At 42.2% G+C, this 15,643-nt stretch overlaps 1 protein-coding gene across 2 annotated transcripts in view; it reads left to right on the top strand.

Moving 5' to 3' along the window:
* Positions 1 to 15,195, top strand: part of unc13c (unc-13 homolog C (C. elegans)) — a 229,937-nt gene extending 214,742 nt beyond the window's left edge. For both annotated transcript variants that reach the window (XM_082182828.1, XM_082182829.1), the window contains exon 33: positions 13,970 to 15,195. In XM_082182828.1, coding sequence (XP_082038954.1) covers positions 13,970 to 14,255 — 286 coding nt within the window. In that variant the 3' untranslated portion in view covers positions 14,256 to 15,195. The remainder of the gene's footprint in view (positions 1 to 13,969) is intronic.
* The last annotated feature ends 448 nt before the right edge of the window (positions 15,196 to 15,643 follow it).

Here is a 15,643-nt window from a genome sequence, read left to right as displayed (position 1 = left end):
TCTTAATCTCAGAAATTCAGTTGGAAAGATTAGAAATGTCCACATATTGAGCATACATGCTCCCAATAAATCATTTGTAACTAAAGTGGCTAGGTTTTACAAACCACTGCTAATTTTAACTGAAAAGCAAGCATACAGTATGTGGGATTTGGTATGGCAGAAAGCACGCTCCCTTTATAATCACAAAAAAACTGGGTAACACTTTATTTTGATGGTCCCTTTTGAACATTCTGTTGACTATGAGTAACTTTGCAACTACATGTCAACTAACTCTCATTAGAGTATTAATAGACGGTCTGCTTAATATCTGCTAATTCTTTATTGTGATGGTCCTCCGACAGACATTCTACTGACTATAAGAAACTTTGCAACTACGTCAACTTATTCCAAACCTAACCCTACCAGTCTACTAATACTCTACTACTAATACAACATTACGTAGTCAACATAATGTGTTAAAGAGACCAAAGTGAAACCAAAAAGATAAAGTGAAACCAAAAACGGTCACTCATCTACAATCTCACCATCGCAATCTCACCAAGTTCCGTTATAATCAATGAAGCTGACAACACAATGAATCTCCTATTTACATAATTGTTTATAACAATGAGGGGATTTGCAATCGTGCAGAACTCAGAATCCACTCAACGCTCAAAACGCCAGAGCTTTTGTTCAATGCTAACTTGAACACCTCTGATCAGGCATTGTGTTCAAGAAATCACCAGATATGTTTGTGATAGGCTGCATTGCTCAATGCTGCAAAACATGTTTTAAATACAAACCTTTGATGTCCTTAAGACTTGAGACTCATGCTTCTTGCCTATGCACTGGAAACAAAGTAAGCTGGTCCTTCTGATCAGGTGCGTGATGATGCTGAATGGTACTGAAGCATGTTGATTAAAGGGATAGTTCACCAAAAAAAAATTATTAGCCCATGATTTACTCACTCTCAAGTCATCCTAGGTGTATATGACATTCTTCTTTCAGTTTTCTTATGACATTTTCTTCTTTTAATACAGTTGGAGTTATAGTAAAAAATGTCCTGGCTCTTCCAAGCTTTATAATGGCAGTGAATTGCTGTTTCTGTTTTGAAGTCCATAAAAGTGCATCTATCCATCATAAAAGAGCTCCACACGGCTCTGTGAGGTTAATAAAGGCCTTCTGAAGTGAAGTGATGCATTTGTGTAAGAAAAATATCAATATTTAAAACTTTATAAAGTAAAATAACTAGCTTCCGGCCAAACAAACATACGGATTCCACTTAAGTGTAAAGTTAACTTACGCGAGTAATACGACGTACTGCTGATATTTCAATCAATCAATCAATCAAAAATGTATTTCTACAGCACATTTAAAAACAACACGAGTTGACCAAAGTGCTTTACAGATTTCACATTACAAAACAAACATCAATAGACACAGATCATTCAGTACCACATATAACTAAGAACAGTTAAAAGCAACAGAAAATAAATATGTTTTCAACATGGACTTAAAACCTTCAATGGAATCGCAGGACTTGATGTAAACAGGGAGACCATTCCAAAGCCTCGGTGCCACCACCGAGAAGGCTCGATCTCCCTTTGTTTTCAGGCGAGATTTCGGAACCTTTAACAATAAGCTTTGCGATGATCTTAATGGTCTGGTGGTGCAGTGATGCTGTAATAGCTCAGAGATATAAACAGGGGCTTGTCCGTGTAAACCTTTAAAAACCATTAACTCCACAGGGAGCCAGTGCAAAGAGACCAGTACTGGAGAGATACTGGAATATTTTCTGGTTCAAGTCAGCAATCTGGCCGCTGCATTCTGCACTAGCTGCAGACGTGCCATGGACTTTTTGGACACACCCACATAGAAGGCGTTGCAATAATCTAATCTGGACGATATAAAAGCATGGATAACAGTTTCCATATCTTTAGTAGACAGAAAGCCTTTCAATCTGGCAATACCTCTTAGCTGAAAAAAGCTGCCCTTCACCACCGCATTTATCTGTTGATCACTCCGAGGTTTCTTACTTGAGTCTTAACATTGGAGGCAAGGGTGCCCAGCTCTTCGGAGAGCTGTTTAGCTAACTTCGGTGGGCCGAACACCACCACTTCATATTTTGACTCATTCAACTGAAGGAAACGGTCTGCCATCCACTGCTTTATCTCATCCAGGCATTTGAACAACGCTGACCCATTAGACTTGTCCTCAGAGTTCAATGGAAAATACAGCTGGGTATCATCAGCATAACAATGGTATGCCACTCAATGTTTCTGACAAATTAAACCCAGGGGGGAGCATATATAATGAAAACAGGACAGGGCCGAGGCATGAGCCTTGAGGAACCCCACAAACAACGGGGCGAACAGAAGAGATAGAAGTCCCTATTTCCACCGCAACGGTTCTCCCCTGTAGATAGGAGACAAACCAGGATAACACAGATCCCCCAAGACCCACCCACTTACTCAATCGTTCAAGAAGAATCCCGTGGTCCACTGTATCAAAGGCAGCACTAAGATCCAGTAACACTAGCGCTGTGCAATTCCCTGAATCTACCGATAAAAGCAGATCGTTCGACACCTTAAGAAGAGCAGTTTCTGTACTGTGTTGCGATCTAAAACCTGACTGAAAAGTATCAAGAATATTATTTTTGTTTAAAAATATAGAGAGTTGATTAAGTACCACCTTCTCCAGCATTTTGGATAAGAAAGGTACCTTAGAAAATGGTCTGTAGTTGTTTAACACAGAGGGGTCTAAACTCGTTTTCTTTAAAAGCGGTAGTACAAGAGCGTGCTTAAAATAAGATGGCACTTTCCCCTCCGTAAGACTCTGATTTACTAAAACTGTTATAGTGGACCCCACCACGTCCCACACCTGAATTAACAAACGGGGCGGTAGAATATCCAGCGAACAAAAGGCTGGCTTCAGGTGTTGGACAATATCCAGCAAATCAGACGAAGAAACCGGCTCAAACGTGGTCAACTGACCCACAGCACACGAATCGAGTAGTGGTTCCAGGCTGCTCTGAACACTAACAGAATTCAAGATGCCGGCTCTAATAGTTGTGATCTTATCCATAAAAAACTGAGCAAACTTTTCACAAGCTCTCCCAGAATGCTCAAAAACAAAGGGGCTGGCAGGATTCTGACAGAATTAATCACACGAAATAACATTTTTGGGCTATGCTGGTTTTTAGAGATTAAGTCCGAAAAGTGTTTCGCCTTAGCCGCTTTTACAAACTGTTGATAAGACAGCATGCGCTCTCTTAAAATCTCGTAAGAGACCTGCAGTTTGTCCTTCAACCATTTCCTCTCTGCCTGCCTCCATAATTGCCTCAACAATCGACTCTCGTCATTAAGCCAGGGCTGAGATACAGTTTTTGCTTTTACCTGTCTCCAGGGGGCAATACAATCCAATATATGGTTGCACCCCGTATTAAAGTCTAAGACACGCTCCTCTACACTCTGGTTTAAAAAATTTAGCTTATTTGCTATCTTGTGGGTATTGTACTGTTCTGAGAATTTAAAAGCTGACGCAGCATTTATGGCCCGGTGTCACGGGAGAGTGAGCGAGAGACTAGGATTCAAGTGCAGAGGAGATTTAATTAACAAACACAGACAAAAATACAGAAAACTCAGAACTCAGATAATCAACAGACAGGAACATCAAAGACAGGTAACTCGGACAACAACCAGCACAAGACTACAAACACAAGGAGGCTAAATAGGGGAACAACAAAGGAGGGTAACGAGACAGACAGGTGGGACAAATTAACCAATAATCAGATAACAAGATGGGAGGGGCTAGACAATAGACAGGAGAGCACATGGCACAAAACAACAAACACCCATGTGCAGCACAAGACAGAACAGACACGTGACATTACCCCCTCCTTAAGGAGCGGCTACCAGACGCTCCACTAGGGACGGGAGGGACAGACCAGGGCGGGACGGGAGGGACGGGAGGGACGGGAGGCCAGGTCCAAGAAGGGAAACAGAAACAGGGGGTAACAGACTCAAAGGGGCCAGGGTGACACAGACAGTACATCGGGGGAACAGGGCGAAGCAAACAGTCCATCTGGTGGCCGGGGCGAAACAAGCAGTACATCGGGTGGCCGGGGCGAAGCAAACAGACCGTCGGCCGGCCGGGGCAAAGCGAACAGTCCATCCGGCGGCCAGGGCGGAGACTTTCCCTCGGGCGGCCAGGGCGGAGACTTTCCCTCGGGCGGCCAGGGCGGAGACTTTCCCTCGGGCGGCCAGGGCGGAGACTTTCCCTCGGGCGGCCAGGGCGGAGACTTTCCCTCGGGCGGCCAGGGCGGAGACTTTCCCTCGGGCGGCCACGGCGCAGGAACTGGAACAGACGCCAACGGCTCAGGAACTGGAACCACCGGCTCAGGCACTGGAACTGGCACCACCGGCTCAGGCACTGCAACTGGCACCACCGGCTCAGGCACTGGAACCGGCACCACAGGCTCAGGCACTGGAACCGGCACCACCGGCTCAGGCACTGGAACTGGAACTGGCACCACCGGCTCAGGCACTGGAACTGGCACCACCGGCTCAGGCACTGGAACTGGCACCACCGGCTCAGGCACTGGAACTGGCACCACCGGCTCAGGCACTGGAACTGGCACCACCGGCTCAGGCACTGGAACTGGCACCACCGGCTCAGGCACTGGAACTGGCACCACAGGCTCAGGCACTGGAACTGGCACCACAAGCTCCGGTTCAGGAACAGACAAAGACACAGACAAAGACACAGACAAAGACACAGACAAAGACACAGACAAAGACACAGACAAAGACACAGACAAAGACACAGACACAGACAAAGACAAAGACAAAGACACAGACACAGGAACAGACACAGGAACAGACACAGGAACAGACACCACCGGCTCAGGAACAGGAACAGACACCACCGGCTCAGGCTCAGGAACAGACACAGGCTCGACGGCGGCCATCTTGACAGAGGACACAGGCTCGACAGGTGTGACGTGGACACTCTCGGCGGCGGCCATCTTGTCAGGGGACACAGGCTCGGCAGGCGTGACGTGAACAGTCTCTGTAGCGGCCATCTTGTCCGAAGACACAGGCCCGGCAGACGTGACGTGAACAGACTCGGCGGCGGCCATCTTGTCCGAAGACACAGGCCCGGCAGACGTGACGTGAACAGACTCGGCGGCGGCCATCTTGTCCGAAGACACAGGCTCGGCAGGCACCACCGGAACTGGGACCACCGGAACAATTATGGAGGGAACCCTTCTCCTCCTCCTGTGTCTTGAGACCACCGGAATTGGGACCACCGGACTCGGGACCACCGGAACTGGGACCACCGGAACTGAGACCACCGGAATAGTCACAGAGGAGGTCTTCCTTCTCCTCCTCCGTCTCCGGACCACCAGACCACCTCCTCCGATCTGATCACCGTCTGACATGGTGCTCTCCTCCTCCAAAGTCCTCTGAACACATCTGGAGAAATATTCAAATAGGGAAATGGAATTTCCCTTCTCCTCCTCTGAAGAAAAAATCTCGCTCCGCTGAATCCACATTTTGGCTGGTTCGTTCTGTCACGGGAGAGTGAGCGAGAGACTAGGATTCAAGTGCAGAGGAGATTTAATTAACAAACACAGACAAAAATACAGAAAACTCAGAACTCAGATAATCAACAGACAGGAACATCAAAGACAGGTAACTCGGACAACGAACCAGCACAAGACTACAAACACAAGGAGGCTAAATAGGGGAACAACAAAGGAGGGTAACGAGACAGACAGGTGGGACAAATTAACCAATAATCAGATAACAAGATGGGAGGGGCTAGACAATAGACAGGAGAGCACATGGCACAAAACAACAAACACCCATGTGCAGCACAAGACAGAACAGACACGTGACACCCGGGCACGGCGGCCCACTATCTCTGGCCCCGCAGGCCGCCTGGCAATATTGACATTAAACGAGATAACAAAGTGATCTGACAACCCCAAATTCTCTATAGTCAGATCACCCACCGGGACACCCCAGGACAATACCAAATACAGAGTGTGCCCCTGTTTATGTGTTGCACCAGCCACCGACTGCGTAAGGTTAAAGGAATCCAGCAGTAGCAGGAAATCTTTCACTAAGGGCTTCTCAGGGCAACAAATATGAATATTAAAATCGCCTAATATAACAAGGCTGTCACCACAAGTAGTCATACACGATAAAAACTCAGAAAACTCCCTTATAAACTCCTTGTTAAAAATGGGAGGTCTATAAATTATTGCAAACGTGACCGGCTTGATCAGGGCGACTTTAAACACTTGTACTTCAAAACTAACATAATTGTCAACTGTTACCAGCCTGCATTTAAAAGAGTTCTTAAAAATTGTCGCAATCCCCCCTCCCCGCCTCCCAGTCCTTGGAGAGTTAAGAGCGTTGCAGTCTCTAGGTGAAGCTTCAGCGAGGGAGCCGCGATTACAGTCACTAAGCCAGGTTTCAGTCATTAAGAAAAAATCCAAGTCGCGTGAAGAGATAAGATCATTAATTAAAAATATTTTATTATTTATAGATCTTATGTTCAGAAGGGCTATCTTAGTGATTGTACCTGGGGCCGGCTCACTTCGTTTATGAGGGGTTGGCACATATTCCAGAGAGCGGAGATTCTCAGGGTTATCCCCTCTCCTCCTGAAACACCGCTGTGAGTCTTTGATCCCCGTTGACCGCACCCGGCGCCGAGGAGAAACCACAACCAGGTAAGAGAACCTTTCGTCCCAATAACACGAAGATAGACACCGACAAGATGGGTCGATGAAGTCCACCGCTGAGCCCATAGACACATACAGACAAGCCGCTGATGCACGCGCCCGTCTCCGTGTCACAGCCACACCCGCTCGCATGCCTCGTCTCCTATTTCGTTTCCTTCTGTTGCGACAGAGATCTAATAGGCCGCACAGGTACACCGATGCGCGTTCAGATAATGGAGGATTACAGGACCACTGACCACCTGTATAGCCTCTGCAAACATCCACCGCCGACTCTTGAAGACTTAAAAGAAAATCACGCTCATATACACGGAGAGAGCTGGCTCTCTGTACCAACAGTACTAAGAGGAGGATTACAACATAAAAGACAAACAAAGTCATGCCGAGTGAATCACAGGCGCCATTTCTGCTACGCCATGACGCACTACGCTACGTCCGACGTCACAAGTTGTGTAAGTTGCACATTAAGGCGCAAGTAAACTGCGTATGGCCGTTTGGCCGGAAGCTAGAATTTTACTTTGTAAAATGTTAAATATGAATATTTTTCTTAGACAAACTCATTGCTTCGTTTCAGAAGGCCTTTATTAACACCACGGAACCGTGTGGAGCACTTTTTTGTACTTCAAAACAGAAACTGCAATTCACTGCCATTATAAAGCTTGGAAGAGCCAGGACATTTTTTTATATATATAACTCTGATTGTACTCATCTGAAAGAAGAATATCATATACACCTAGGATGACTTGAGGGTGAGTAAATCATAGGCTAATTTTCATTTTCGGGTGAAATGTCCCTTTAATCTTTCTAAATGCAGTGCATTTTGGCTTGCACTTCTGTAACTAAAGCTGAATTGTCTTTTCCCATGTGGTGTGTCAGTCATGGTCCCATAGCTGCTAATCATCCTCTGGCTCCCCCTTCTCTGCTACAGTAGCCACACCCCAAACTCATGCTATAGGTTGAGCTGGAAAGAGATTGATGGATCTGAGTGGACCGCTTTCAGTGTTTTAGTGGTGCCTGAGAGGTTCAATGTTCACACCTTTGGGGGAGATGAACCTGTGAATGGCTTAATAATAGTAGTCAATGAACAATAAACTGGGTTTAGTGAATGTATTTTAACAAAAATCTTTCATACCTCACCTTTAACATTCTTATGGAAACTTAAACTTTTTGTTTTTTGCTTTATTTTACAGTACATGTACTTAGAGTGTACTTACCTAAGAAAGTACTGGGTATTATAAGGTAACAACATGGGTTAAGGTTAGGTTTAGGGGTTGGTTCAGGGTTAGTACCTAGTTATTGTAATTACTATGAACTTATAGTATATACATGGGGAACAGGACTGTAAAATAAACTGCTACTGTTTTTATGAATAGAAAGTTCAAAAGAACAGCATTTGAAATAGAAATATTTGGTAAGATTATACATTTATTTACTGTCACTTTTGATAATTTGAGTGCATCCTTGCTGAATATAAATATTTATTTCTTACTTGACCCTGAACTTGTGACAGTAGCGTATATCAAAGTACCATGGTATTACCTTCCGATACCATCATAGAATTGATTTTTAAGAGCTGGATGGCAATTCCATAGGGTTATATTACTGAAAATGACATCACAGCTACTAGTAATTGGATAAGGTCATGGTTCGATATGCCATCACTACTATTCCCTCTGTAATCACAAATTTCACTCAGTCATTTTGTCCTGAACTTTAACAGAAAGAAATGAGCCGTACTTTTGAAAGATCACATAAGACTCAGTATCCTAAGAGGACTTTCACACTGGGCATGTTTGCTGCAGTCCGAGTCTGAGTGCGATTGTTCCTGGCGCCTCCCGCAGCGTTGGTCTGGTTTCACAGTCACTTGCCTATCGAATCCTGGTGCATTTGCATTCATCTTACATTATCACAAGCATGCATGGTGCATGATAAAAAACTGAATGCACAGCAGAGACTTGGGTTTACTGTATGTTCAACGCATGAAGGTGGATGTCTGCTGCTTGCAGAGGAGACAGCGAATTGTAAGCCATAAATTTGCCATTCTGATTGCACTCACTATGTGCAATTGCTTTCACATTCACACAGTTCCACATTTTCAACCTAAACTGCCAGTGTGAAAGCACTCTAATAAAAGCTGTTGTACATGGAGCTCATGGACCAGATGAATACTATTCACTTTATCTTGGTAACCCTCCTGTTATGGGCCCCTTTTTCTTGTGAAATAAATGAATCATGTCTGACTGTAAATAGAGCATTATACATCAGCCACTGTCTCATCTACTTCCTGGTTTTTCACCGGTGGCATTGACTTGTCGGCTTTAAGCTGCACAAATGCACTTGAACAACAGCACAGAAATCAACCCTTCACATGAAGATTTACTTCTGACAGTCTCATTTTAGGTTTAAAAGACCCTTGTGGAAGAATAGATAATTAAGAAAGGCTTTCCAGAACAGTTGGCTCAAAAGAAAGACGTAAAATATGATGGAAGCCCCGCACAAACTCAAAGACACACTGAATTAACCTCTCACTTAGAGCGCACATAAAAAAAAACATGAAATCAAAGCCAACCTTTGGATATTAAGGGCCTTTTAGCCTAATGGAGTCTTAAGCCGTTTTTGTGTGGAATCATAAAAGAGCTCCTGTGTGGCTCCTTTCACTCTGTCAGTGTGATTTCTGTGTTTGATAGATGCTAAACATTAAGCTGATAAAAAAAGGCTGACCTGGTTGCTGTGTACTACTGTCAAGGGTGCTTTACAGACTCATCAGATCCAAGACATACCTGCAGTGAAGACATTTACATTCATGTATTGGACAAACATTATTTATATTTATTTTTTTGCTGGCTGATGTTGAGTCATCTCAGACTTTCTGAAAACTAGTGACGTGAATGAATTACCATGCAAAGGTTTTCAGTTACTTTTATGTCATTGTAGAGATGCTCTATTCACAGTCAGCCATGAATTTGAAAGCAAAAGTGGTCAATTATAGGTGGGGTTACCGTTCATTTCATTCATCGTTAAAATGTTTGGATGCTTATTTCCGTCAATGGCGGGAAAAGAGTTAATGTAATAGTAATAATAATAATAATACACTGAAAATATTTTCCCTCACCCAAATAAAAATCCAATTGACAGTAATGCACTTATAAAGGAAGTCTATGAGGCAAGACATTCTGGAGAGTTGAAATTTGAAGCTTGCATTTTTGTTGAGATTATATACGTTTATTGATTATAGTTTTAGGACTACTTGTCCTAAAACTACTTGGCAGTATTATTTAGCATATTATGCTAAAGTTATAAGTTTACCAACTTGTCATGGCGATGGCAGGAGTTGAAATATTGGATGTAACAAGCAAGCAATAAATATCAGTAACACTTTACAATAAGGTCTCATTTGTTTATATTAGTCAGCTACATTAGAACTAAAAACTAACATGAACTAACAACCAGCAATATATTCTCACTGAATGTATTATCCTTTCTTAATGTTAGTTAATTATTAATGTCTTTAATTGTTTGTTCATGTTAGTTCAGACAGAGTGCATTAACTAATGTTAACAGATACAAATTCCAATTTAACATTTAACATGATTTAACATTCTGCAGAATTACCAAAATGCTGTAGAAGTTGTTCATTGTTAGTTTATTTTAACTAATGAAGTTAACTAATGTTAATGAATGAAAAAAGTGTTACCTATATACTGTATAAGTCCTACATCATTTTTTCTAAACAGTTTTTGTTTTAATGTTTATTTCGATTTAAAGGTCCCGTGACATGCTACTTTTTGTAGGCTTTAATATAGTCCTTAGTGGTCCTTAGTACTGTATCTGAAATCTCTTTCCAAAAATTCAGCCTCGGTGCAGAATTATAGCCACTACAAGCCAGTCCCAGAATGAGCTTCCTTCAGACGGGCCGTTTCGGTGTCTGTAGCTTTAAATACTAATGAGGAGGAGAAAGGCGGCGCAAGGTGGAGGGTGGGTGTGGCCTTGAACATCTTGCGCAACGGTACCATGCATGTTTGTTTATGTTGGATATATTGCAATGGCACGAACCACGAAGACACGCAGTCGTTCAAGCATTTCAGTTTGACCCAGAATCTGATCCAGATGGAGAAGCAACGGATGAAGAAGTTGCAACTCAGCGGCTCCAGCAGGACGTTTCCAAATGGTTAGTTTAAAATATTATGTCTGGATACGGTACTTTATTCGGATGGTTTACAGTTATCATCATGTAGCTAACGCGAACCTACTGTTGCCTTTTCATGAGAGATCTGTCACGTCTGTAATTTATCTTATTACAATTACATCAAGCTCTGCGATCTTGAAATGCGGATATCGCGCGCGCCATATAACCAACAGGAAAACGGTTATACAAATAACAAAGAAATGTACAACACTCGCGATACAGTATGTGTAACTTGATGCTGTCTACCTTTACATTAGCGCGAGTAACTGCATAGCTGCATAGCTAATGTGACAGCCACATTCTACGTGTAAGAAGCTAGGTAACCATAAACAGTAAAGCAACACACTTATATATAATTTGTTGACTTAACGTTACTTGTCCGACGTTCAGCAAGCCCAGCTCTGTATTGACCATTCGATGTTCATTTGTACATCCAATTATTGAGCAATTATTATGCTTCGCTCGCTCAAAAGCCATGATATCTCTCGTGGACAAACTAAAATCGCGCGCGCGTTCTACATCCTAGCTCATTTTCTCATGGGCGAGAAATATTCTCTGGGCGGGCAAAGCAGAGAAAGGGGAGGTAACATTTCTCCTTATGACGTCATAAGGAGGAGATTCAAGATCAGCCCGGTTGAGCTCAAAGGCAGAGAAAAATAGCAAAAGCTCGATTTACACCGATTAAATTTTTTTGAAACTTGGGGACCATATACAGGCTAGGGGAACTCATATTAATGTTAAAAAACCTCAGAAAGTGGATATTTCATGTCATGGGACCTTTAATGTCTTGTTCTGTGTGTAAGCCATTACAATGGCTTACAATGACTGGCATTGGAAATGCACAGAGATGTATAGTAACGAAGTAGAACTACTTCACTACTGTGCTTAAGTACTAAAAGGCTGTATCTGTACTTTACTAGAGTATTATTTTTTTCTCCTACTTCCACTTTTACTTCAGTTCATATTTTCGATGAGTTTAATACTTTTACTCCGATACATTTTTTATGTGCTGCATTGTTACTCGTTACAATTCTAAAATGTTACGAATCATTCCAAACCCACATATCACTGCCAGAGCGGTAGATGGCTCTGTCACCAGGTTTGATGAAGCTGGCCCAGCGAATCAAGCGATCAAGAAGACCGCGCGTGCTCCCGTTCTGCCTTTCGCTCTGCTGCCTGCCTCCATTGAGAACACTTGAGCTTTGTTCATTTGTTTTGCGATGGAAGAACCAGAACTTCGAGTGATCGTGGCGGTGAGGGTGAGGAAGGAGACCAGAGTCCATGTTTTCATTTGTCGGAATGAAAGACAATTCATATAGATTGAAGTTAGCCGTTAGCCGTCATGAGGACGCCGACGCACTGAATCGTTCGTTCTTTGTTTAAATAGTTTAAAGTTACTATTAGATGTAATGTTATTACCTTGACAAACTATACATCATTAAAATGATATAAGACTCAAGTTTAAGTATTTGAGCACTATTTTATTCTGAGAAACTTTTAGGGACAGTTATGTCTTAATTTGTGTCACTTATATATCAGGAAAAAAATAGTCGATACCTTTAATATGAATTATGAGTGTCAGCCGCTCCCATTCAGAAAAAAAAACACTCCTGTGCTGTCGTCATGACAGCGCTTTACCAAACAACGTCCCTCAGGGCTTTTAGCTCAAAATTGTGCAGATTTTGACAAATATTGATAGATTTCATAGGTTTACGTTAGATTTCTATAGAGAGGAATAATATTTATTTAAATTATAACCAAAATGGGCCGATGTAATCATTATGAGCGCTGGATAATCTGATGTACTGTGTTTTCAGTCCATACCAGCAGCCTGAGGGCGCCCTAGATGCACATTTAGTCCATATATGGAACGCATGAAGAAGAGCCATTCCAGGAACTCCCTGACATAAACAAATCTTCCAGAGATCGCTGTTACATGCTGATAAATACCCAATAAGCTGTGGAGAAAAAAGGCACAAGCAGGGAAGAGAAGAGAGGGATGCTTTAAAGGGGGAAGGGACATATTTGATCTGTTTTTGATTACAAAGAGTTAAGCTCAGTGTTTTAAGGTGCTCTTGTACATTCCTGTCCTTGTACTGCTGCTTCAGCCAAATTAATGGCTTAATTGATTGGGGGGCCCAATTACATTGAGGCGAAATAATAGTCTGTGGGTTTTGCAAATATTTATGTGAAGACCAAGTATAGTAACCCATACTCTGAACTTGTCCTCTGCCCATCCAAGTTGGTGCACACACACATTAGGAGGAGTAGTGAACACACACTGCAAACTGTGGACACACACCCGGAGCAGTGGGCAGCCATTTTGCTGTGGTGCCCGAGGAGCGATTGGGGGTTTGGTGCCTTGCTCAAGTCGTTTCCTGCCAGTTTTGAGAATTGAACCCGCAACTCTTACTCACTAACCATTAGGTCACGATTACCGCCCTTAACCAATGAAGAGTACTAAAAAGAATTTATTACTAAACCTTGTAATTCCATTGGATCATCAAACTGCGGTCAAACCACATTACTCAACCTCGCCTCTATCGTAAATGAAGTGCCACACACATTTCAAAGCAATGGTTCTCAAACCTCCCCCCCCTTAAACCTTTTTTAAAAATCTGCCGCCCCCATTAAAACATTTTTAAAAATGAACGATTATTTACTTGAAGTTGAAAATTGGCATTGAAAAGCACCAGAAATTATTTCATCTTCACCGTGTCTATACCTGATACTAGCGGACAAACATGACAGAATACAATAAAACCCATTATAATTAGTGATTCTGTTTACATTGGATGCAGTGCGATGCAACATGAAAAATCCCCGACAATAAACTGATGCTCTGACAACAATTAATTATGGGCACAACAATACATTTTTCCTGTCATAATATATGATAAATCCGGCCCTGATTATGTGTACACTTGTTTGTTTTTACAAACCGAGGGATGAGATGAATTGTAATCGACAGCATGTCGCAGTCAGTTAACACACGGAACGTATAATACATGGATGTGTATTAATATAAATGTTATTGTACCTTCTCCGTCCAGCGTGCTGAGTAACGAACATGGCCCAGAGGCCTACGAGCTTCACATCTCTGTGAAGGACTACTGCTTCGCCCGAGAGGACCGAATCATCGGCTTGACGGTCCTGCAGCTCAGAGAACTGGCCGAAAAGGGCAGCCTGAACGCCTGCTATCCGCTCGCCAGGAGTGTAACGATGGACGATACCGGTCTGACCATCATGAGAATACTCTCGCAAAGGACCAACGACGAAGTGGCCAAAGAGTTCGTACGTCTCAAATCAGAAACACGGTCAGCCGAGGAAGTATCGTAAAGAACCAGTGGGAAGAAGAAAAAAAAAAGAGCAGGAGGGATATCGCAACGCAAGACGGTTGTGTTTGTTTTTGTGCATGTGTGTAAAACATCTGTTGGAATGTTCATTTTAAACTACAAGTACGTACAAAAGTGTTTACCTACCGTATGCTCTCTATCAAATATTATATTCTACAAAGTTATGTTCAAGAGACGTTGAATACAATTTTGTATGACATTAGTCTTTTTGAACAGATCCTGTATTTGTTCAGATAAAGTGCCAAACATGATGAGTTAAAAAAACAAAAAAAAACACATATGAATTATTGGTGAAGTTGGTATCTTTCTAAATTTGCTTGATTCTTTTGTCCGGTGTATATCATCCTCTCTTTAAGTGTGTGTTTGTTCGTCTTTTCATTCTCACACCATTTTTTGTAGTTTGTTTGTTTGTTTTTTGCATTTTTGGTAACACACCCTTTCTCACACAGCACTGGTGGTGCATGTCTCGTTTTCTTGGTGACGTCTCTCCCATGTGTTCGCAGTGACTTTGGGCATCGGCTCGGACCCTCTCCCCTCCAACGTTTTGTATTTTGAGCCGACTTTAAAAAGAGACCATTTTTTAAAATGGCGATGACTGCTACGAATCTCTTCATACGTGTTTGTAATTTTATAGTCGTTGACAACAATGAAAACCACCTTGAGTGCTGTTGGTCCAGGCAGGAGGGGTGGAATGTTATTTTCGTTTGTTTCGTAGGTTTAGTTCCTGTACGTTTCCTTTTGTCTTTTGTCTTTTTTTTTTTACCATAGGCTTTCAGCCTTTCTGAATTATCACTGTGAACATGGGCTCTGAAAGGCAAGCTTACATCACATTTGTTGACTGTTTGATATCATCATTTTATTTTTTGAAACAACTTTGATTCTAAAAAAAAAAGAAAAAAAATTACGCCAAAGTTACATGAAAATATTCATACAAAAGCAATCCATGATCTGTATGAAAATCAGTATATACTATGTACACGTGCTACATACTGTACATGAATCATGTTTATAGTATTGCTGAATCATATCTGATTGTGTTTATGGGCCGGGTTCTGAGTTTTTCAGGATGATTTCTGTGAAGTTGTTTTATCTGGTATGAACGTGGTAATTGTTGCTTTACAAGAAGATTCATATCGATCACTGTCATCTCATTTATTTTTGTTTACAGAGGAAAAAGTTTAACATTTGGTATTTATGCAACATTCCTATGTATTGCACTGATGGCAAATTGTATGTCATGTAAATATATTTAGTGAGAAATTGTAATTAAGGTCTCATTGTTTTACATTTTTAAGGAAAGCAGCTTTTTCAACTCACTCAATTATCATCATTGAACATTCAGAGTTAACAGAGGAAGTTATGGGGTGAGTT

This window comes from Leuciscus leuciscus (genome assembly GCF_965113295.1).
Source record: "Leuciscus leuciscus genome assembly, chromosome: 10".
NCBI lineage: Eukaryota > Metazoa > Chordata > Actinopteri > Cypriniformes > Leuciscidae > Leuciscus > Leuciscus leuciscus.
This window is presented reverse-complemented; position numbering and strand designations above follow the sequence as displayed.